Source organism: Mustela lutreola, chromosome X (assembly GCF_030435805.1).
Source record: "Mustela lutreola isolate mMusLut2 chromosome X, mMusLut2.pri, whole genome shotgun sequence".
Lineage (NCBI taxonomy): Eukaryota > Metazoa > Chordata > Mammalia > Carnivora > Mustelidae > Mustela > Mustela lutreola.
In genome coordinates this window covers 41,472,066-41,495,212 of record NC_081308.1, presented here as the reverse complement: position 1 = coordinate 41,495,212, position 23,147 = coordinate 41,472,066, and the positions used below count along the sequence as shown (strand labels likewise).

The 23,147-nt window shown below is 48.0% G+C and overlaps 2 protein-coding genes across 7 annotated transcripts in view; one reads left to right on the top strand and one right to left on the bottom strand.

The window, feature by feature from the left end:
* RBM10 (RNA binding motif protein 10) overlaps window positions 1-16,071 on the bottom strand; it is a 29,575-nt gene extending 13,504 nt beyond the window's left edge. For 2 of the 6 annotated variants that reach the window (XM_059157164.1, XM_059157166.1), the window contains exons 1-3: window positions 15,704-16,071; window positions 13,585-13,726; window positions 1,271-1,454 (exon numbers count right to left, since the gene is read on the bottom strand). In XM_059157164.1, coding sequence (XP_059013147.1) covers window positions 1,271-1,454; window positions 13,585-13,726; window positions 15,704-15,968 — 591 coding nt within the window. In that variant the 5' untranslated portion in view covers window positions 15,969-16,071. Of the gene's footprint in view, window positions 1-1,270; window positions 1,455-13,584; window positions 13,727-15,672 lie in introns of all 6 variants that reach the window. The other 4 variants (XM_059157165.1, XM_059157168.1, XM_059157169.1 and 1 more) reach the window with 4 other exon arrangements.
* A 253-nt stretch (window positions 16,072-16,324) lies between these two features.
* NDUFB11 (NADH:ubiquinone oxidoreductase subunit B11) lies at window positions 16,325-18,767 on the top strand. The gene is made up of 3 exons (XM_059157170.1): window positions 16,325-16,733; window positions 18,251-18,381; window positions 18,543-18,767. The coding sequence occupies exons 1-3, from the start codon at window positions 16,527-16,529 to the stop codon at window positions 18,667-18,669; spliced, it is 465 nt and encodes a 154-aa protein (XP_059013153.1). The 5' UTR covers window positions 16,325-16,526; the 3' UTR covers window positions 18,670-18,767.
* Window positions 18,768-23,147: the final 4,380 nt, after the last annotated feature.

Genomic DNA, 23,147 nt, shown 5'->3' with positions numbered 1-23,147 from the left:
TGGGAGACTGTCCCCGGGATGCCTTCTGGGGGCTGCCCTGGTGGGAGCGGGATGAGGCCGGTGGCAGAATTACTGTGGGGGAGGATCTTGCATAGACAGGTGACTGGATGCTGACTACACCTCCTCAGGTCTGGGGTGAGCTCATGAAGTCCTGCCCTCTGCTGCTCCCTCCTCCTCCCTTACCAGCTCAGCTAGTATGTGCAAAACTCTTCCCTACGCCTTATGATTTCCAGCTAGGGCCAGGGTTCTAGGAATAGCTTAATATCTCATCCAGAGCCCGTCAGCAGGGACCTGCAAAGGTGTGAGGGCCACAGCACTGCCCCCCGGCTCCAATCCTCCTCCGCCTGGCCAGTCCTCTATCACCACTAGGCTCCCTCCTAACAGGGCGTGGTGGCTGAGTTCTTGGAGGCTGCCCAAGCCATCCTGCCAGGACTGAGCAGGCCAGGCCAGGGTCCACACCCCTTCTGCCCTCAGGGGGACCAGATAACTCAGTGCTCCACTCCCACTCTTTCCAACAGGTCCACCCAGCACCCCCTGGTGCCCCAGAGACATCCAGGCACAGATCACAGTGGCTAATGGGGAAGCCTGAACGCCCACACTCTGTTCCCAGGGGGTTGGGTTGCAAAAGTCCCCTTCCCACCCTGCTGGACAGCAGACCTGCCTGCTTACTTGGACCTGGGCCCTGACTATCCTCTCAAACTGGGGTTCCCTTAAGGCAAGTCTGCTTCTCCTCAGACAGTGAACATCATGCTGCCCCTCCTCAGGCTCGGGTGAGCTACCCAGTGTGGAACTGGCTACCCTGAGCTCAAAGGAGAGGCCCTAGGGGGTCCGTCCCCTCTGTGGAGGGGCCATGTCACCCCTGCGAATACTCACGGGGCGGGCCTCCCAGGGCTACTCTGCTGGGTGGCATCCAGATCCCCCACCGCCCTCTCAACCCCACATGCCGGGTCCCAGGCAAGAGGCTCTTCAAGGGCCCCAAACTGGCTGGGAGCAGGCGGTGAAGGGCTTGCAGTGAACTGCAGACCCCAATTAAAAAACAGGGAAGGAGGGAGAAAGGTGATGGCCAGGGCCCTCAGAAGTATAGAGCCAAGCATGTGGAAGTCAGGGAGACCCAGCTTGGGAGACGAGCCCTCACAGAGGGAAGCAGGGACAGACCCTCCGGGTGAGGCAAAGCCACCGAGCACAGTCTGAAGGCATGGGAACCGAGAGCTACCCGCACATGGCGCTACAAGCTGAGGCCCTGAAGGACTCTGTCCTCCTCGGCCCTCACCTCTGCACTCTGCTCCTCGGATGAGTCGTCGTAGTCATGCTTGCCCTCTTGGCTACCGTACTCGCGGGGATAGGAGCGGTAGTCCATGTCCCGGTAGTCATGGTCTCGGCTGCGGTTCTCCCCACCATCATCTTGCGAACGGTCAGTGGCTCCATAGCGGCCAGTCCTGTCCCCACGGCCACCTCTGAGGGAAGAAAAACGGGGAAGGATCAGAGGCAGTTCTTTCTGGAAGGTGCAAGTGGCAAGGGGGGGGGGGGTTCCCACCCACTTATGCCCTCTAGACACTAGATCCTGCTCCTGATGGGGGGGTCCCTAAATCCTGACTCCATGAGGTGAACCGGTCCCCATCGCTCAAAAATCCAATCCACTTCTCCTTCCCTCTGCCACCTCCCCGGTCCATGCCTGTCTTCCTTCACAGGGCCCTCATGGGTGGTGTCAAGGCCCATCTCACCTCCACCAGACCTGTCCCAGCTCATTCTCTATGCCCCGAATGTGAGTGAGTGTTCTATAAGGCAAAGCTAACCAAGCCCAACCATTGCACTCCCTCCAATGGCTACCTCTTATTCTCAAGATAAAACACCAAAATGCTCACCACGGTCCTGCCAGGTCGGCGGGGTATGTGGGGGATGTGGGGTGAGGTCCCCACCGCCCTCCTCCCTCCCTCCGCCTCACTGTGCCCTGTGCTACCCTGCCCTTCTCCTTCACTGTCACCCTGCCAGCCCTGGCAGCTGTTTTGTTAAAATCTCTCCTACTGCAATTACTGTAAAATAATGATCACACAGTTGATTTCATGTATGTTTTTCTTTTTTTAAAGGATTTTAAAGGATTTTATTTATTTATTTGACAGACAGAGACCACAAGTAGGCAAAGAGTCAGGCAGAGAGAGGTGGGGAAGCAGGCTCCCTGCTGAGCAGAGAGCCCGATGCGGGGCTCGATCTCGGGACTCCAGGATCACAACCTGAGCCAAAGGCAGAGGCTTTAACCCACTGAGCCACCCAGGCACCCCTGTTTCTTTTTTTTTAAAGATTTTATTTTTAAGTTACCTCTATACCCAATGTAGGGCCTGAAATTATAACCTTGAGATCAAGGACTGCGTGCTCCTCTGACTGAGCCATCCAGGCGCCCCTCACATCCATCTCTTTGGTGATTTAAGAAAGCACTAACCTATGAGTTCTGGGAAAGAGGGCACCACAACCACAGGGCCTACTGCCCTACTCCCCCAAACTTAGCTTAGTATCTGGTACTTGGTATGTGCTCAGTAATTTTTGTTTGATGAAATAATGACTTAAAAAGTAATCTAAAAGCAACCAACACATGTTTACTTAAAACAAGAAAAAACAGACACCATAGTAGACTATGGCTAGCAGGGTCCCAATCCTGGTCAGGAAGGACAGAATGTCTAGTATCAACACCACTATGAACGTTGTTCTAAGCCACTAGCTGAACCAAGGGAATGAAGACAAGAGGTTAAGAGCTGGCAAGGAGAAGATGAAATTACCATTGTCTGTAAAGGACATGAAGATATGCCTACAAAGCCCAAGAGAATCAAATGAAAAATGATTACAACCAATAAATCAGGAAGGATGCTAGGGACAAAAGTAACATGCAGAAATAAGGATGTTGCCTCAATTCGAAGAGGCATCGTTTAGAAATGGGAAGATCCCAAGTATAACTGAACCAAAAAGGTTAAATACCTAGACAAGTGCCAAGATCTTATGACTATACTTTACACATATAAACCAGGATTCGTTCAAAATGGGTCAAAGATTTAAGACAACATGGATGGAGCTAGACAGTATGATGCTAAGTGAAATATATCAGTCAGAGAAAGACAAAATGCCAGACGATTTCACTCCTTGTGGAATTTAAGAAACAGAACAAATGAGCAAAGGGGAACGAAAAAAAAAAAAAAAAAGGAGAGGGAGGCAAACCAAGACAGACTCTTAACTACAGAGAACAAACTGATGGTCACCAGAGGGGCGGTGGGTGGGGAGGGTGGGAGGAATAAGGGGTGGGTTTGAACAGTACACTTCTCATGATGGAAAAAAATGTTTAAAAAAAAATTTTTAAAAATACAACAATAGGGGCACCTGGGTGGCTCAGCAGCTTAAGTGGCCAAGTCTGGATTTTAGCTCGCCATGATCTCAGGGTCCTGGGATAGAGCCACCATAGGCTCCACACTCAGCAGGGAGGCTGCCTGAGATTCTCTCCCTCTGCCCCTCCCCCCACTGGCGTGTGTGCTCTCTCTCTCTCTGTAAATAAATAACTCTATAAAAAATTAATAAAACAATAATAAAATGCGTGGTCCAATAGTAAAAAATAATAATAAAAATAAAAAGGGCCAAAGGTTTCAATAGAAGAAATGAAACCACAGAAGCCAAAGAAAACACAAGATGATTTCTTGATAATCTTGCAATAGGGAAAAACTGTGACCCAAATCCAGGAGCTAGAGAAGGAGAGATTATTGAAGTTAACTATATAAAAACAAAACACTTCTGCCTGGAAAATAGAAAACCATCATGAGCCCCATCAGGACAAACTAAATAGGAAAAAGTATGCGAAGAGGAAGAGAAGTCACACCAAAGACATACAAACGGTTTATATTTAAGAAGATGCTGTTTTGTAATGAAGGATGAAAATTAAAACTACCCTGGACAGGCCATTTTAAAATAAAAGTCTAAAATTTATTTTTTGTGTATTTTTAGTCATCTTCATTGTGGTAAAATATAGACCTCACAAAATTTACCACAAAAAATACTCACGATGTTGAGCAACCATCACCATCTGTTTCCGGAAACGTTTCTTTATCACCCCAAAGAGAAGCTCCCTACCCGCTGAACATTAACTTCCTACCCACCCCACCCACTCTACTTTCAGACCCTATGAAGATGCCTGTTCTAGGTACCTCGTGTAAGGGGAATTACATGTTTGTTCCTTTGTGTCTGGCTTCTTTCACTTAGCATCACGTTGTCAAGGTCCCTCCTCATTGCAGTGTGCATCAGAACATCCTGTTCTGTGGCCACACACATATGTAGGTATGGCACACACCACGCACACACCACGCTGTTTGGCCACGTGCCTGCTGATGGACACTTGCGCTGCTTCCACTTGCGGGTTGTTTCAGGGGCTGGGACTAATGCTGCTGTGAACACTGGTGTACAAATATGTGTTTGACTCGCTGCTTTCAGTTCCTTCGGGTAGGTACCCAGGAATGAAACTGCTGGACCCCATGGCAGGTGTAGACATAACATTTTGCAGTCTCTGGCCGGTATCCCACAGCAGCTGTACCACTTACATCCCCATTGGCAATGCGCCAAGGTTCCAGTGTCCCCACATCCTCACCGACACCCATCATCCCGCATCTCTTCCTGGGCTTATTGGCCACTTGTGTCTTTTCTGGAGGAATGTCTATTCAAGCCTTTTGCCCATTTCTTTCTCTTTTTTTAAAAGATTTTTAAATTAAATTTGATTTATTTATTTGACAGAGAGAGAGAGAGAGATCACAAGTAGGCAGGGAGGCAGGGAGAGAGAGAGGGGGAAGCAGGCTCCCCGCTGAGCAGAGATCCCGATGTGGGGCTCGATCCCAGGACCCTGAGATCATGACCAGAGCCAAAGGCAGAGGCTTAACCCACTGAGCCATCCAGGCACCCCCTTTTGCCCATTTCTGAATTGGGTTCTCCTGTGGGGCTATAGTTCTTTTTCCATTCTGGTGTTAATCCCTTATTAGATACAGGATATGCAAATATCTTTTCCCATTCTGTGGGTTGTCTTTTCACTCTCTTGGACCATGTCCTTTGATGGACTTAAGTTCTTAATCTTGATGAAGTCAAACTTGTTTTGAAATAATTTTATTTTTATTTTTTTAAATTTAATTTATTTATTAAATAAATAAAGTGGTCACAAGTAGGCAGAGAGAGAGAAAGGGGGAAGCAGGCTCTCTGTTCAGCAGAGAACCTGATGTGGGGCTCAATCCCAGGACCCTGGGATCATGACCTGAGCCCAAGGCAGAGGTTTAACCACTGAGCCACCCAGGCGTCCCTTGAAATAATTTTAGATTTATAGAAAAGTTCAAGGATAACATAATCCTTGTATATCCTTCACCCAGCTTCCCCTAATGTTAACAGGGGACAAATGTAACCATGGTACATTTGTCAAAACTAGACTTTATTAAGATTTCACCTGTCTGGGGCGCCTGGGTGGCTCAGTGGGTTAAGCCGCTGCCTTCGGCTCAGGTCATGATCCCAGGGTCCTGGGATCGAGTCCCGCATCGGGCTCTCTGCTCAGTGGGGAGCCTGCTTCCTCCTCTCTCTCTCTGCCTACTTGTGATCTCTCTCTGTCAAATAAATAAATAAATTCTTCAAAAAAATAAAATAAAATTTCACCTGTCTTCCCAGTACTACTAACAACCCACATTTTCTGTTCCAGGACGAACTCAGGATGCCACATTGCTTTTAGTCATCATACACCCTTAGTCTCCTCTGGCCAGTGAAGATTCTTAGTCTTGTCTTTCTTTTTTTTTTTTTTTAAATGACTTTCACAGTTTTCAAGAGTATTAGTCAGCCATTCTGCAGAACTTACCTCAACTTGGGTTTGTCCATTGTGTTTTTGTGATTAGACTTGAGGTTACAGAGGTTATGGGTTTTTTTTTGGGGGGGGGGATACAAGAGAGGTGACCTGACCTACTGATTTCATCATATAAAGGGAACCATGATATCAATGTAAGTTATCACTGCCAATGCTGATTTGACCTTGTGGTTGTGGTGGGGTCTGCCACGTTCCTCCACTATAGTTTCTCTTTTCCCCTTTCTATACTCTGTTCTTTAGAAACAAGTCACTAGATTAGCCCATACTCAAGAGGAGAATTAAGCTCTAACCTCCTATAATGTGGAGTATCTACATATATTATTTAGAATTCTTCTGTAAGGAAGATTTGTGATAGAACATTTCTAATGTAACAGATCCATAAAAGTCCAAATGTTTCACAAGACACTGTTGGTAAGGCTGTATAGGAAACATGCACTCTTTGTACTCCTGGTAGGAAATTGGAACAGTCTCTTGTGGAGGGGAATTTGGCAATAGCCAGTAAAATTAAATATCTACCCTGACCCCCAATTTCCCTGGAAACTTAATATACTTGCACACATACAAAAACATCATTCAACAGCACTGTTTATAATAGCAAATGATAAGAAACAATTTAGAAGAGTCAGGAAAATTCTGTTTAAAAAAAAAAAACACTAAGAAGGGGGAGAAGAGCTTCACCAAATATTAAAGGTGTTAAAGGTGGAACAACTGAAACATAAATGCACAGATCAGTGAAACTGAACAGAGTCCATGCTACACAGTAACACACATGGAAATATAGAGTAACCCAGAGGCTGCAACTCAAAATGAACAGGGGGAAAATGGATTAGTCAATAAACACCAGTTGCAATAATGGTCTGGCCCAGACATCAGCAAACTACAGCCAGTGGACCCAATCCAATTACCTAAATGAAGTTTTCTTCCACACAGCTATACCCATTCATTTATATTGTTTGGGGCTGCTTTTAGCCAAGTAGTTGTGATAGAGATGGCATGGTCTGCAATGCCAAAAATATTTACTATCTGGTCCTTCACAGAAAAAGTTTAAGAAAATATAAGTTTTTTATCTACTTCACTTCTTATACCAAGTAAATTCTAGATGAATCAAAAATTTAAATCCCTGAATAGAAACCATAAAGACATTAGAAAGAAAACATAAGAAAAAAAAATGAATCACCCCAAGAATGGGGAAAGGCCTTTCTAAACAAGATGAACTCTGAAGTCATTAAAAAAACAATTGATAAATCTAGCTTTGTAAAAACTTAAAAATGGGTTAAAAATACCATAAACAAATAAACGTGTCATAACGCAAGCATGGTAAAATGTTAATGTAGAATCCAGCAGATGAGTATAGAGGTATTCACTATAAAATTCTTTAAACTTTGCTGTATGTTTGAAATTTCATAATAAAATATTGGAAAAACACTATAAAGCTCCAAGGTAATTAACAAATGGGGAAAATAAAATGTTTCCAGACATCTGGTTGGTTTCCAAATTTTCGTAATTGTTCACTTATTTCTTTCACTCAACAAATATTAATGTAACATTTGCCATGTATCAAGCACTGTTCTAGGTGCTGGGGATACTGCTATCAAAAAAATGAGGTCCCTGTCCTTGTGAGCTTAGCTTGGAATCCAAATTATTTCTTTATGATAAATGCCTAGACAAGAAGAGGCTGGTATGAGTGATATATTTTAAGGGTTTTGTTTGTTTGTTTGTTTGTTAGAGAAGGGGAGGTGTGGAATGGGGAGGAAGAGAAAGAAACTCAAGTGGGCTCCATGAGTGATGCAGAACCTGACATAGACCTCGATCTCACGATCCTGAGATCACAACCTGAGCTGAGATAAAGAGTCAGATGCTTAACCGACTGAGCCACTCAGGCACCTCTTAAGGTTTCTGATATAAGAAATGTGTGTTTGCTTACCACAGTTACTCAATAGTTGAACTCTAGTCCCCAGAATTTAAGAACCAAATAGAGTTGAATAAATGTTCAGATGAAACCCTGAACTCTGATACTCACCATCTAAACCAAGTAACTTTTTAAGATTTATTTACTTTAGAGAGATAGAGCAAGTGAGAAAGCACACATGTGAGCAGGGGGAAGGAGCAGAGGGAGAGGGAGAGAGAGAATCCTCAAGCAGACTTCCCACTGGGCATGGAGCCTGAGGAAGAGCTCAATCCCAGGACCCTAAGATCATGATCTGAGCAGAAACCAAGAGTTGGCCACATAACCAAGCCGCCCAGGTGCCCCTAAACCAAGTAAATATGCATACTGAACTCTTGCTATCTAAACTTGGGAAGAGAACAGATTTGGACAGTAAAGGATACTTTTCATTGGCCACAGAGCACTTTGACAAAACACCTTCCAAAGACAGACCCTGTTCATAATAGATTTCTACAAAGCTGGACTGAATCCTAATATGTGAGGGCCTCCGCAAAATAATGTATTTCTGGAAAACATAAATTGCCAAAATTGGCAGAACTACACAAAATGATCATTAAAAACCCAGGGCCCTTTAAAGCTCAGTTTTAACAAGCTTTCAAGGGACAGATAATTTTTATTCAAGTTTCTCCGATAAAGAGAGGAATGGCAAAAGCTGCCCAAATCATTCTATGAGGCTATGGTGACTCAGTGTCAGTTGGATACTAGAAGAGGAAAACCGTTAAGACCACTTTACTGATAGACACAGACGCAAATATCCTAAATAATACAGTACCTAATCAAACCTAACAGTAGCTTAAAAACGTACATAGTAAATAATTTTTCTTCCAACAATTCATGAATAAATGTCAGAAAAGCTCAAATTCAGAAGCATCTACAAAGCCAAGGACCTGTGCTCTTAAAATATATCAAGGCCATGGAAGAAAAAGAAAGATTTAGTAGCTGTTCCTGAGTAAATGGAACCAAGAATACAAAGTAGCTCCATGCAGTGTAGTGTGTGATCTTGGACAGAATCCTAGATTAGGGAACCAGTGCCATAAACGACAAGGGATGACATTCGAACAGACTTTTTAGAAGATAAAAGTACTGTAACAATGTTCAACTTCCTGATAGTCAGAACTGTACTGTGGTTACAAAAGAGAAAGTCCTTGTTCTTAGGACATACATTCTGTCATGCTTAAGGGTCATGCCAGTCACTAGCTGAAATGATACAGAAGAAAAAAACTTGCCTATATATAGATGCATAGATATATACACCTGTATCTTTACAGAGAAAGAGAGAGAATGGGGGGGAGGGGATGCTGAGGCATGTAGGTAGGTAAAATAAATGTGGCAAAATGTTTACAATTAGTGGTTCTGGAGAGAAGATACACAGGAGTTTACACACTTGCAACTTTTTTGAAAACTGGAAATTTTTTTCAAAATAAGAAGTTATAAACATACACATACATACCATGATCAAGGAAGGCAAGGATATGATTTAATGTGATTTGTAAAACTGATGGACAAAGGGAGAAAAAAAGCATGTAATTATGAAGTTTGAGTCTCATTTTTTTTTTAAAGATTTTATTTATTTATTTGACAGACAGAGATCACAAGGAGGCAGAGAAGCAGGCAGAGAGAGAGAGGAGGAAGCAGGCTCCCTGCTCAGCAGAGAGCCCGATGCGGGGCTAGATCCCAGGACCCTGGGATCATGACCTGAGCCGAAGGCAGAGGCTTTAACCCACTGAGCCATCCAGGCGCCCCTCATTTCTTTTTTTTAATGTTCTTCAAACCCAACACTGATTACTTTTTTTAAGATTTTACTTATTTATGTGACAGACAGAGAGTGAGCATAAGCAGGGGGAGTCACAGGCAGAGGGGGAGGGAGAACCAGCCTCTCTGCCGAGCAGGGAGCCCAATGCTCCCTGCTCAGCAGAGAGCCTGCTGCGGGGCTCGATCCCAGGACTCTGGGATCATGACCTGAGCCGAAGGCAGATGTTTAACTGACTGAGCCACCCAGGCACCCCTAATTATGTTTTTAAAGATTTATTAATTTATTTATTTGAGAAATCGAAAGAGCATGGGGGGGAGAGGGAGAGAGAGAATCTCAATCAGACTCTACACTCAGTGCAGTGGGACTTGATCCCAGGACCCTGAGATTATGACCTCAGCCAAAATCAAGAGTCAGATGCTTAACTGACTGAGCCACCTAGGTGCCCCTGATTCTCATTTCTGATCAATCTTGACAAACTTAAGATGAGAGAATTTTCTTGGTTTATGAAAGGCTACATTCTAACAGCCTAACAGCACACATCCAATTTGATGGCTAAGCAGACGGGGCTGCCTATCAGGCTGGGACTGACTGTTGATGTCTTGCAGGTGCCTTTTATGAGACAGAAATGTCTCATCTATCTGCAGATGTCCTTGATGAGAAAAATAAAATAAAATAAACTACACTGCTTAAGCCATTATTCTTCAGATTTTCTGTTACAACCTGCCAAAATGAGTCTTATTTTGTGCACTCGGCATCACTGACACTATATGGTACTAAAGTCCTAGACAACATTTTAAGTGAGGAAAAAGAAGTAAGTGACAGAATTGATTTGCACCTAGCATGACCAATTACTCAGAAAGACCATCAGAATCAACAATGAATAATCAGAAATAATAAGAGAGTACAGCAGGGGTAAGATAACTTAGAAAAAAAAACCAATAGCTTTCCTCTACCCCAGGAAACATAAGCTTGGAAAATATAAAAGATACAAAGATGTCAATGAAAACTACTGAAGCACCTAGGAATTACACAAGACTTGTATTTTCATTTATTCAGATCTGAATGTCATTCACTCATTTTTAAGTAGGCTCCATGCCCAGCGCTGAGCCTAATGTGGGGCTTTGAACTTACCACCCAGATATCAAGATGTGAGCTGAGATCAAGAGTCAGACACTGGGGCGCCTGGGTAGCTCAGTGGGTTGAGCCTCTGCCTTCGGCTCGGGTCATGGTCCCAGAGTCCTGGGATCGAGCCCCGCATCAGGCTCTCTGCTGAGCAGGGAGTCTGCTTCCCCCTCTCTCTCTGCCTGCCTCTCCGCCTACTTGTGATCTCTGTCTGTTAAATAAATTTAAAAAAAAAAAGAGTCAGACACTTAACTGAGCTGCCCAGATGCCCCATAGATTTGTAGGTTCCTTATTTTAATTAATTAATTAATTTTTTAAAAGATTATTTATCTATCTGAGAGACTGAGAGAAAGCATGAGCCTGGGCAGGGAGAGGCAGAGGGAGAGGGAAAAGCAGACTCCCCGGTGAGCAGGGAGCCTGACGTGGGGCTTGATCCCAGGACCCCAAGATCATTACCTGAGCCGAAGGCAGATGCTTAACTGACTGAGCCACCCAGGCACCCCTTGTATGTCCTTTAAACGAATTTTAAAATATTCTCTATACAGGTCCTGGATGAGATCACTACTTAACAAAGATGACAATACTCCCCAAATTAGTATATAAATTTGATGCAATCTTAATCAAAATTCTTGAATGTTTTTGAGGGACTTGATACATTTTTTTAAAAGATTTTATTTATTTATTTGTCAGAGAGAGAGAGAGAGCGCACACGCGCACACGTGCACAAGCAGGCAGAGCGGCAGGCAGAGGCGGAGAGAGAAGCAAACAGGCTCCTGCCGAGCAAGGAGCCCGATGCCAGACTTGATCCCAGGACTCTGGGATCATGACCTGAGCTGAAAGCAGTGGCTTTACCAACTGAGCCACCCAGGTGTCCCAACTTGATACATTTTTTTATATAAGTCCCACAACGGCTAGAATCAACTTTGATTAATAAGAGAGTAAAGTGGGAGCTAAGAGATTCTATAAAGCCATAATAACAAACCCAGTAAAGTTCTGGCATAAGAATTAAGCAAATAGACCAATGAAACAAATCAGATTACTCAAGACAGATCCTCATACATGAAGGAACTTGAAATGAGATGACGTACTACAATCAATAAAGAAAGAATGAACCATTTAAAATGTACTGGGAAAACTGCCCACTATATGGAGGAACACAAAACCAGAACCTACCTTATACCATATACGAAAAACCTACCTTATACCATATTCAAAAAAACTGTTAGATGTTATTAAAGATCTGAATATGAAAGGGAAAACTATGGAGTGAAAACAACCTTTGTGATCCAGATGCAGGAGCAGAGAAGTTTCTGAAAGCACAGACTACCAGACAAAAAAGTGATGAATTTTACAGGTACCCATCCTTGAGGGAATCATTAAGGAAAAGGCAACAGGCACATACCATGGCATCCTTGGGACCAATTAGAAGCAAAGCGCTAATATACACCTGGCAAGGGGGTACAGATCTTAAAAATGCAGTGCTGAGTCACACAAAGTTCAGGAAAGAAAAAGTAAACTGTAGCACTCTGCCAATTGTATAAACTAAGAACACAGACACTCAAAACAATGCTACATATTTTAGAAGGCTACATTTCAAACAGGACAGAGCAGCTGCCTACAGCTACTGGAATTGGAAATGAGAAGGAAAAAAACAAATATGGCAAGAGAAGGCCCTGTAGTGACCTATGATAGAAACCCACTTTGAAGTGAAAAGGTATGGATTTAACTCCAACCTCTGCACTTGAAAGCCAAAAGAAAGACCGTGGCTTTATTTGTCTGAAAACTTTATAAAGTCTGAAAGAAGTATGTCACCTACTCAAACTCAGAAACTGCCATGAAGCATTTCCAGAGAATACCACCCAAAACCTGAATGCTTTCAAAAGACTTTTTTTTTTTTTAATAAGAAGACTGAATAACACTAGATGATGACCACATCTCAAAACTTAGGCTCGCTTTTCAGAAAAAATTTTTAAAGGCAGTGGTGGAAAAAGAAACCCTTTTAAAGACATTTTTTAAAAAAGTATTTCCTCTCTGACTTTTTATAAATCTACTGACTCTTAAGAGAGGCTTTCTGGGAGCATTAGGTCTACTTTCCTATGTACTCTTAATATGTCAGGAATAGATGATCTGCATGAGAAATCAACTGGAGTGATCCACCAGTATGCTGAGGATTGGCCCAGGATCTCTGTATTTTACCAAGTGTCCCGACTGTTTCCTGTTCGTACCAGTTTAAAAATAACCACACGGGAAAAAAAAAATAAAATAAAAATAACCATATGAGAGTATCCCATTCCAAGACGAGTATCCCGCCAGCTTCAGCCCACCCTGTCCCTGAAGTCTCCCATTATCTGACCTGGCTTGCCCCATATTTGTCTGCACAAATGCCTGACTCTTAAGGCACCACTCCCATCCATCCCTCCAACACAAAGCTACAGCCCACACCTCTCCCCTGAGAATCCACAGGCACTTACAACCCACCACCCACCCGCCACCCACCTCTGCCTCTCCTCCCACAGTGGCTGTCCACACCTTGGCGAATATCTTAGTCACCCCAACTGGGAACCTGGGCCTCGGCTTCTATTCCTCCCTTTCTCTTGATCCTTTCCCAACTCCACAATCCACCATGGCACCTATCAAGCTGTTTCTTAATCACCTGTAAACTGTGTGGTCTCCCTTGTGAGACCCTGAGGAAGAAGGCTGCAGTCTTATCTGTCTCACTCGCCACTGCACTGCCAGAGCCTAGCACAGGTCCTGGCTCACAACAGGTGCCAAGTAAACGTCTGAAAAGAAACCAGTCATCTGCTGCGCTGTTTCCCCAGCCCGGAAGTCCCCTCCTAGCACCTTCCTGGACCAACTCTTACACGGGGATAAGCCAAGGATGCTTGACAGGGGTGGGAGTGGGTAACTCACCGTCTTTCATACTCCATGTCCTGATAGGGCCTGCGGGGGCTGCTGGGGCCCCTCCTCAGCCGCTGGCTCCGTTTCACTTCCCAGCCACCCCCGCTGCTGCCACCATGATCTGCCAGCCTGGGTGATGCCTCCTGCAGGGACTCTGGGGAGAGTAGAAGGAAGAAAGGGGTCAAGGCAGTTGGGGCCTCCTTGAGAAACCCTTGTTGTCAAGGCTCTCTGCTGTCGCTTAGCCCAGGGACATTATTTCCCAACTTCCTGGTACTCCTGTGGACCAGAGTGGGAAAGCAGCCCCTACCTGGTCTGCTCCTTCCTTTCCCCCCAGACATGAGGCTATAGCCCACAGCCCTAAAATAGCAAGGCCAGGGGCACCTGGATGGCTCAGTCAGTAGAACGTGCAACTCTGGATCTCAGGTCATAGGTTTAAGCCCCACACTGGGCGCAGAGCTCACTTAAATAAAACAGAAACAGCAAAGGCCTTTAACAGAGAGGGAGCATCCTGCAGAGAGCCCTGGTGGTGCCACCTACTCTGTGATCAGGGCTCTGCCACCTGAGACTGGTAGACAAGTCTGAGCCTGGAGCTACCTGCCCAGAGGGCTCTCGGCGTTGGACGACTTGTCAAGATTAGGCACATTAGGCACGGAGGTAAGACTTCACAACAGGAGTTGTAGGCATCCACCAGCCTCCTTCCACAGGGCCCCAGGTGCCATTTCATCCTTGCAACAAAGACACTGGCTGCCCCCTACAAGACAGCAGGAGACCACAAAAGGCCTAGAGAGTAAAGGGGCTAACTTGGCAGTGAGACAGTTGACGCCTCTCTGGGCTCCGGGCCAAAACAGCTTTGGCCCTCACTCCGCAACTGGCTCAGCCTCGAGCCCTCTCTCTTCTGCACAGCCAGGTCCCAAGGTGGTTCTCTCCCCAGGGCTCTGGGTCCAACTCATTCAAAGGCAAAAGGAGCCCTTTTGAGGCTGTTCCCAACCACTGTGCTGTTCTGCTGGGATGGAAGGGTGAGTCACTTCATCCAGCCTTCAGGGCTGCCATGAGAACTAAGTGAGTCCCCAGAGCCACGTGACCTGGCCAGGGGTCACCAAGAAGTAACCCAGAATCTTCAAGCCCACCCTCTCAGCAGGAATCGGGCAAAGCTAGGCAGCAGCAACACCTGCCCAACAGTAGCTAGCCACCACACCTTTTGCCCATGTATACACACAACCAATTTTCTCTTCCTCCTTAAGCCACAGGGAACCAGGGCTGCCTGCTCCCAGATGGATAAGAGTTAGAATCACAACCAGGGGCCCCAGTGGATGAGAGCCAGATACAAAACCCTCAGCAGACTCTGGCAAAGAGGTCGGAGTCACACACCGGTATCCACAACAGATAGGGACCAAAGTCACAGACACGCGCCCCGAATAACTATGGGCCCAAATCACAAGACAGGAACCCACAATAAATACAGGCCATAATCACACACTGAGGCCCATCAAAGGATGAGCGCCAGAGTCACGGATTCGAACTCCTCCCCAAAGAAGGGGCAGTAAGTCATGCACACATTCCTTGCGCTCCCTCCCCGCCTAGCAAGTGGGTTGATTAGGGCCAGTCCCAAGAAGAACTCCCCAAGGATAAGGACCCCTCCCCATGGATAAGGACCTGAGTTACAGCACAGACTGCAAGGATAAAGACCAGAGTCATAGACTTTTTTTCCCTCCTCCCCCACCCAAGAATAAGGACCTGAGCCACAGAATGCTTCCCCACGGACCGGTAAGTACCCAAGTCACACGGAACAGACAGCACACCCCCTCCCCTATGGATAAAGACCTCGGCCCCTCCACAGATAAAGTTCGGTGTCGCAGATACCACGGAAACCCACTCCCATCGGTCCCTCCCTTCCCCCAACCCGCGTGCACCCATTCTGTGCCCCAATCGCGCACGCGCCTCCGCTCTCAAAAGCAGTGTGTGTGTGTGGGGGGGGGGAGACACCCCCCTCCCGGGCTCAGGCCATGCACGCACGCCTCGGTTCCGCGCGTAGCCCAGGCCCACGTCCCATAGTTCGCCCTCGCGCCTCCTCTCCGCACCCGCCCGCCCCCGGTCCCTTACCTCCGCCCCCACGACCAGCGACGACGCTCACCTTCTCGGCCCGGGCTGTCAAGGGAGGGCTCCCGGACATCACCTCGGCGCGCCGCCACCTCCTCCAACTCTCCCAGCTCAGCCGGAGCCGACCCGCACCACCGCCCAGTCCGAGGCCGGAGGCAGAAGGGCGGAGGAGCGGGGAGGGGAGAAGCGCCAAGCGCGCTACCCTCCCCAGGAAACCCACTGCCGCCTACTCCCGGCCGGCCGCAGTCACCAGCACAAAATGGCGACGACGAGAAGGGAGCCGGCGCTTCGACCACCATCCACCTACTAAGGGAGCGCGCTCTGGCCGGCCTCGTCTATTGGTCGCCGGCCGCCGACGGCCAGCCCTGGCCGGCTCTGATTGGCAAGCGTATGCCACCTCCCCACTCTCCCTGCGAACGCTCGCAAGTCGCGAAAAGGAGTAGTTATTGGCCAATCCGGCGAGGCCCGCTTTTTAGAAGCTTGGCTTCCTTCGAAGATGAAAGACAAACGGAAGCTCCGCCCCTTTCCCCAGAGGACGAGGGAAATCTCCGTGCCATTGGCTGGGACCTGCGGCCGTCCAAATGTCAACGCTTTCTTATCAAGGGACTGGGCCGACCTATCAGCCAGAAATTCCTTGGCCTGACTGAGGTTGGGAAAATGGCCGCCCCCGTGAGGCCATGACAGAGGGAAGGAAAAAGGGGCTACTCAGCGCCTCACCTCACTTGAAAACCAAATCCGGGCTCGGGACCTATTTAGTGCGGCGGGGGCGGAGCGACAATTGTCGCGCCCGGGCCAACTGCAGCTGCGCACAGTGGCATTTCCGTCCCCGCCCCTGAGAGCCTGCAGCACAACCTGTCATGGCGGCCGGACTGTTGAGTTGGAGCGCTCGCCGCCTTTTGGCAGTAGCGGCGACGCGAGGGCTCCCAGCCGCCCGCGTTCGCTGGGAGTCCAGCTCGGCCAGGGCCGTGATCGCCCCGTCGGCTATGGCTGGAAAGCGGACCCCGGCACCGACCGTACGCTGGCAGGAGGACCCAGATCCGGAGGACGAAAACCTCTACGAGAAGGTGAGAGGGAGGGGAAACGGGACACAAGAAGGGTCAGTCAGGGAGGGACCGGCGGACGGGACGCCGTAGAGGACGTTCTTAAACGGCTGAGGATTGCGCTGCTGGTGAGATCCTCGAAGACTTGGGAACTTTGCTTAGCTTGATTTCCTTCTTTGTCCCCTGCTAATCTTCAGTTCAGGGCCGGGGGCAAGATTGGCTTTGTTTTGAAGACGGGTATCAAACCTGAAGTGGGCGATGCTCAAAACACGTTAGAAGCAGTATAACATAACGACAGTAATACTAAACACCCCTATGGGGCTTGCTCGGTGCCAGAGCTCTAAACATTTTAGGTACGTTATCTAATCCTCAAAACAACCCCATTTCGAAGTTGGTACTCTGAGCATATCTAGTCTACCGATGAGGACGCTGAAGCATAAAGATGTTAGGTGACTTGCCCAAACTCGCCGAGATGAACGTGTGGGGGAACCGGGTCCGCTGTGCTGTGGGGATAGCAGAGACTCTGAAACCAGAATGCCAGGGTTGGAATACAAGCACTGATAGTTGTTCATCTTTGTGACCTTGGTCAAGTAGCTTAACTCCTTGGTGCCTCTTTGTAAAATGGGGAAAGTATGAGTACGCCTTATAGAAAGTAAAATGCTACGTCTGCCGCATGTAATTAAATGAGTCAAAATGTTCAGAAGAGCAGCTGCAACCTAGTATTCAGCATTAGAAAGTGTTAATCATTATTGCTACTTCTGCCTCCCTGATACATTGTGCAGTTTGTGTATGGCACACTGTAGGTTCTTCATCAGTACTATCCTCTGGCTTGGATATATAGGATCTTACTCATTTATTCATTCGTTCTGTAAATAAGGACCCAGGGCCTGCTGTATGCCAGGTGTGGTTCAGGACCCTTAGGAGTTCAGCAGTGTGGAAATCAGACAAAGCCCTTGCCCTCCTAGAGCTTGTATGGTAATGGAGAGCACAGACGATAGTCATGTAAAATATTCGGAAACAGTGCTATTGAGTATGTAATAAGATAATGTGATAGGATCTGGGGAGATGCTGCTACCTTGGTAAACTGGTAACTGCTAGAAAGAAAGTTAAGCAAGATAAGTGGATGGGGAGTGACTTGGGGGGTAGGGGGTAATTTTTCGTGAAACCATAGGAAATTAGCGATATGCAACCATCTTTAACCTGTAAAAGTGGCAATTTCCTATAGTTTAAGACAAGTAATGGCTAAGGTGACTAGGGACTACCTCCTAAGGGAAGTGATTATGAAGCCAATATTTTGAGCCAGGAGACAGACCTAGCCATGATGCTATCAGGGGGAAAGACTTTCCAGGCAGCGGGAACAGTAAGTGCAAAGGCCCTGTGGTAGGAAGGAGTTTTAAAACTCCTAAGACTAGAAAGAGGAATTAAAGGAGAGAGGGGAGATGGGTCTGAGGTGAAATTGGAGACCAGCTTATGCAGGGCCAGCGTAAGGTTTTGTGGAGCCACAGGAAGCCCTCACTGACCTTTTCCTCTTCTTGCCACAGAACCCAGACTCCCACGGTTATGACAAGGACCCTGTTGTGGACCTCTGGAACATGCGGGTCGTCTTTTTCTTTGGGTTCTCCATCGTCTTGGTCCTTGGCAGCACCTTTATAGCTTATCTGCCTGATTACAGGTGCATGGGTGTGTCGGAGAGAGTGAAATGGGTGGGGGTGGAGATTGAAGGGGGCTGAGCCAGGAATCCTGTTCTTTGTGCCAGTGGGGATTGGGGAGCTAAAATGGGGATTGGTGTCCAGTGAGGCTCCCTCACATCCACCCCCATGCTGCTGCCTCCAGAATGCAGGAGTGGGCCCGCCGAGAAGCTGAGAGGCTTGTTAAATACCGAGAGGCCAATGGCCTCCCCATCATGGAATCCAACTGCTTTGACCCCAGCAAGATCCAGCTACCAGAGGATGAGGACTGACCTGTTGCCAAGTGGGGCTCAAGAACCATCACCTTCTCCTCCGCCTGCCTGTCATTCTCCCCTTTCTTCAGAGCACCTAATTAAAGGGACTAAAAGTTTGACTGGCTGGTGTCGGTTTTGTTGTGTGTGGGAGGGGGGTGCAGAAATGGGCGTGTCAGATTCTAAAAGGCCACTGCAGCCTGTTCTGATTATCTGTTGCTGGATAACAAACACCATAAGACTTAGTGGCTTGAGATGACCATTTAGCATTCTCTTTCATGGTCCTGTGGTGGACTGGGCTTAGCTAGGTGGCTCCTCTTGGGGCCTCAGGTGGTTGCAGTCAGATGGTGGCGGCGGGCTGAAGGCACCTTTAACTGGGACAGATGTCCCAGGTAGCTTCTTCACTCGCATATCTGGCATTTCAGTCTTCTGTGTAACATCTCTCTCTGGCAGAATAGTCTGGGCTCCTTAAGGGTGGCTCAGGGCTCCTCTGCATGGGGTGTGGCATATGGGAAGAAATCAGCGGCAACCAATCATAGAAGAAGGGCCAGGACGACTGGGAATTGAGGGTAGTGTGTCCAAACAGGGCTTTTCCATTGCTAAGCACAAGCCTTTGTCTCCCTCACCACCTTCTCTGTTTCTCTCTACGTTTTGATGTTTCTGCCCGTCTTGTGTCTTGGTGAGTCTGGATGCCTCTCTCTCCCCTTCTGTCCCAGTCTGGGTGGTCTTGCACTCAAGACACACATCTCTGTGTATGCATGCATGTCTCTGCCTGTTCCCCTTCTCTCCCCGCCCCCTCACTTGCAGGAATTCTCCCCCTGCATGTTCTTTCTCTGGGAATAGGCTGTCTGCCCACATCGGGCTCATTCTTTCAGCCTTCCTCTGTCTTTGTCTTTGTCTCTCTGTGTTCTGGAAGATGGAGCTCAGGAGACTTGCTCCGGCTCTCTTTATCTTTCCAGGGAATCTCCCCTAAATTCCTGTTAATTCTGGACATGTGGGCGCCCCTTCATGTCCCTGGCATCTCTGCCCTCTGCGCAGTGGCCCTGTTCTAAAGCTCATACTTCACAACTCGAGATCACATGCTCATTGCTTCCATCTCTTTGCGTGTCCCTGCTTGGGACTTTGGAGAGTGCAGGAGCCCCCAATCCCTGGCTACCAGAAGAAAATGTGTCCCGATGGACCCACCGCTAGAGGTGATGTCTCTACCCCCAGCTGCTCAGTCTCAGAAAGAGCCCCAGCCCACCGGTGCGTGGCTAAGGTGGGAGCAACGCCCACGCGAGCCTTTCTGGAAGTGAGTGATTTCACTTCCCGAGTGCTTCCCTGTGGGGCCTGTCTCCCAACCTGAGGCTAGGCCCCAAAGCAGAGAATCCCAGTGTGTGAAGAGAGCACTCTCCACCTTCCAGCCCGTAGGTACTGGGACGGGAAGTGAAGGGGATGTGCTAGCCCGGCCACCAAGTACCTGACTATATTCCCTATAATAAACCTCAGCTTCTCGCCACCATACCCTACCATCCACCTGAGAATCTGTCCCCCCACTGACCGCATTCGGGAGGTAAGCTGCACGAGTGCAGGCGTTCGGGCACGCCTGTGCGCTCAGAGCAGGGACTGATTCAGTATGTGCTTGAGAAACGTGATACTTTTGCTGCCTGTGGTGTAGGCGCCCTGGCCTACCGTTAGTGGCCTTCAGGCTTATGGCCTCTGAGGCTGCACGCTTCCAATCCCCCCCAGATCTGCCTCCTTCTCATGTTCCCAGGATCTCAAGAAACCCGTTCTGGCCAAACAAGAGCGGGCACTTAAACTAAATCCTAAAAATCCCCGCTTTTGCTCTCTTCCCGATGGCAACAATACCACCTTCCTTCCCTCCCAGCCACACCAGCCACCTCAAAACTTCATTGTTCTGAACATTGAATAAAAATGTACAGGCAGGGGCCCCTGGGTGGCTCAATGGGTTAAGTGTCTGCCTTCAACTCAGGTCACAATCCTGGGGTCCTAGGATTGAGCCCCAAGTCAGGCTCCCTGCTCAATGGGGAGTCTGCCTCTCCCTCTCCCCCTGCTCCCACCGCTCATGCTCTCTCTCCCCCAAATAAATAAATAAAATCTTTAAAAAATAAACAAAATGTACATACAGGCTTCAAAGGTCATTTACTTTTTACAAACCAGACACTCCCACGTAACCAGGACCCAGGTCGAGAAAGAGAACATGAATGAACACTAAAAGCTCCCTTCAGGGGGCACCTGGTGGCTCAGTGGGTTAAAGCCTCTGCCTTCAGCTCCGGTCGTGGTCCCGGGGTCCTGGGATCGAGCCCCGCGTCGGGCTCTCTGCTCGGTGGGGAGCCTGCTTCCTCCTCTCTCTGTCTCTGTGTGCCTCTCTGCCTACTTGTCTGTCAAATGGGTAAATGTTTAACACTAAAAAAAAAAGCTCCCTTCAGGTCCAACCCCCCACCCCCTGCCTTGGGACGTCCATATAAATGCAATCATACGTTTTCCCGTCCAGCTTCCTTCATTCAGTGTGAGGTTTGTGAGATGGAACCACGTTATATAACCGGTAGTTTGTCTGTTCTCGTTGCTGTAATCCCTTCCATTGTGTGACTAGATCACACTCATTGGTTCCAGTGTTGATGGGCCTTTGGGGAGTTTTCTGTTGGGGCTATTAAGAATGATTCTGTCAGGACGCCTGGGTGGCTCAGAAGGTTAAGCCGCTGCCTTCGGCTCAGGTCATGATCCCGAGATCCTGGGATGGAGTCTCTCATCAGGCTCCTTGCTCGGCAGGGAATCTGCTTCTCTCTCTGCCTCTGCCTGCCACTCTGCCTGCTTGTGCACACTCTCTCTTCTGACAAGTAAATAAATAAATAAAATCTTTTTTAAAAAAAGTGATTCTATGAACATTTTTAAAAAAGATTTTATTTATTTATTTGACAGACAGAGATCACAAGTAGGCAGAGAGGCAGGCAGAGAGAGAGAGGGGGAAGCAGGCTCCCTGCTGAGCAGAGAGCCCGATGCAGGGCTTGATCCCAGGACCCTGAGACCATGACCTGAGCCGAAGGCAGAGGCTTAACCTACGGAGCCACCCAGGCGCCCTGTGAAATTTTTAAAAATTTTTATTTATTTATTTGACAGCACACACAAGCAGGGGGAGTGGTGGGCACAGAGAGAGGGAGAAGCAGACTCCCCACTGAGCAGGGAGCCTGATGTAGGGCTCAATCCCAGGACCCCGGAATCATGACCTGAGCTGAAGGCAGATGCTTAAATGACTAAGCCACCTAGGTGCCCCAATTCTCTGAACTTTATTATGCACATTTTTTTGTTGTTATATACATTTTAAAAAAATATTTTATTTATCTATTCATCAGAGGGAGAGCCCATAAGCAGGGGGAGGGGCAGAGGGAGAAGCAGGGTCCCCACTGAGCAGAGATTCCTTATGTGGGACTTGATCCAGGACCCTGGGACAATGACCTGAGCTGAAGGCAGATGCTTAACCGAATGAGCCATCCAGGCATCCCTTATTGTATACATCTTTTGATGGATAGATGCACTCATTTCTCTTGGGCATAAACCTAGGGCCTAAGTCACAGGCAAAATGGGATGAGCTTTAGTAAATGACACCAGGTTTCCAATCTCCACATCCCATGGTGGTGAGCGCCACATCCCCACCATTGCTCGGCACCCTCCATCATTCTCACTGTAGCCATTCCGGCAAGCCACTGCGCTTTTAAGGACCACACTGAGATGAAGAGGTGGAAGTTTGTTGCCTACCCTGGGTCAAGTCCTGACAGTGTCCCAGACACATACCAGGATGCCTGCCCTGGGAATTTCCCAGGGTGGGGGTGTTGGCGGAGGCCAGCGTGAGTGACCAGAGGGCCTAAACACAGAGAGGGCTTTCACCCTACCATTTGACTCCAGGGATGTTTGAACCTTGATCTGTTGGACCCAGCTCTGCTCTAGCAACATAACGGATACCATCCTCCTTCAGCCTTCAGTCTCACAGGGCATTCATTATGAGCAAGGGCCTGCGAACAAGATAGTCACAGGCCGTGTAACAGACACTGTTAGTTCCCAGCCTGTATACTCGTGTCCCTGCAGCTCCAGTGTGTGCTGGCCAACTGCCAACCGCCAGTGTCTGTATGTCTTCACTGGAGGGCTTCCTCTTGAGCTGCAGAAGGCTGCTCTGTTCCGTTTGTGGACTTAGCAGGCTGGAAGGGCCAGGAAATGAACACGCCTTGGCAGCAGCCCTTAACCAATGACAGATGAGAGCCGGTAGGTAAGTACCCTTGCCCCCTTGGCCCTCAGATGGGACATCTCTAAGGTGTATGTTCTCTGCTGGTCCCCAGACCCCCTCAGTGGGAACATGCTCAGGTTAACCCCCAATGCTAAGTTGCTTAGTAAAAGTCTCCATCGGCTGCCTTATCTCTTCTTTGTCTTGCTGGCCCACTCCCCTATCCCCAAATAAACGACTTGACTTTGATTCCTGGGTCAGGGTTGGCTTCTGGAGGCACCCCCAC

What these genes read in the sequence shown, in the direction of transcription:
- NDUFB11 (XM_059157170.1), top strand. Translation starts at nt 16,527, where the DNA reads ATGGCGGCCGGACTGTTGAGTTGGAGCGCTCGCCGCCTTTTGGCAGTA. An exon ending in ACGAAAACCTCTACGAGAAG is followed by an intron (nt 16,734 to 18,250) that starts GTGAGAGGGAGG and finishes TTCTTGCCACAG; the next exon opens with AACCCAGACTCCCACGGTTA. An exon ending in GCTTATCTGCCTGATTACAG is followed by an intron (nt 18,382 to 18,542) that starts GTGCATGGGTGT and finishes TGCTGCCTCCAG; the next exon opens with AATGCAGGAGTGGGCCCGCC.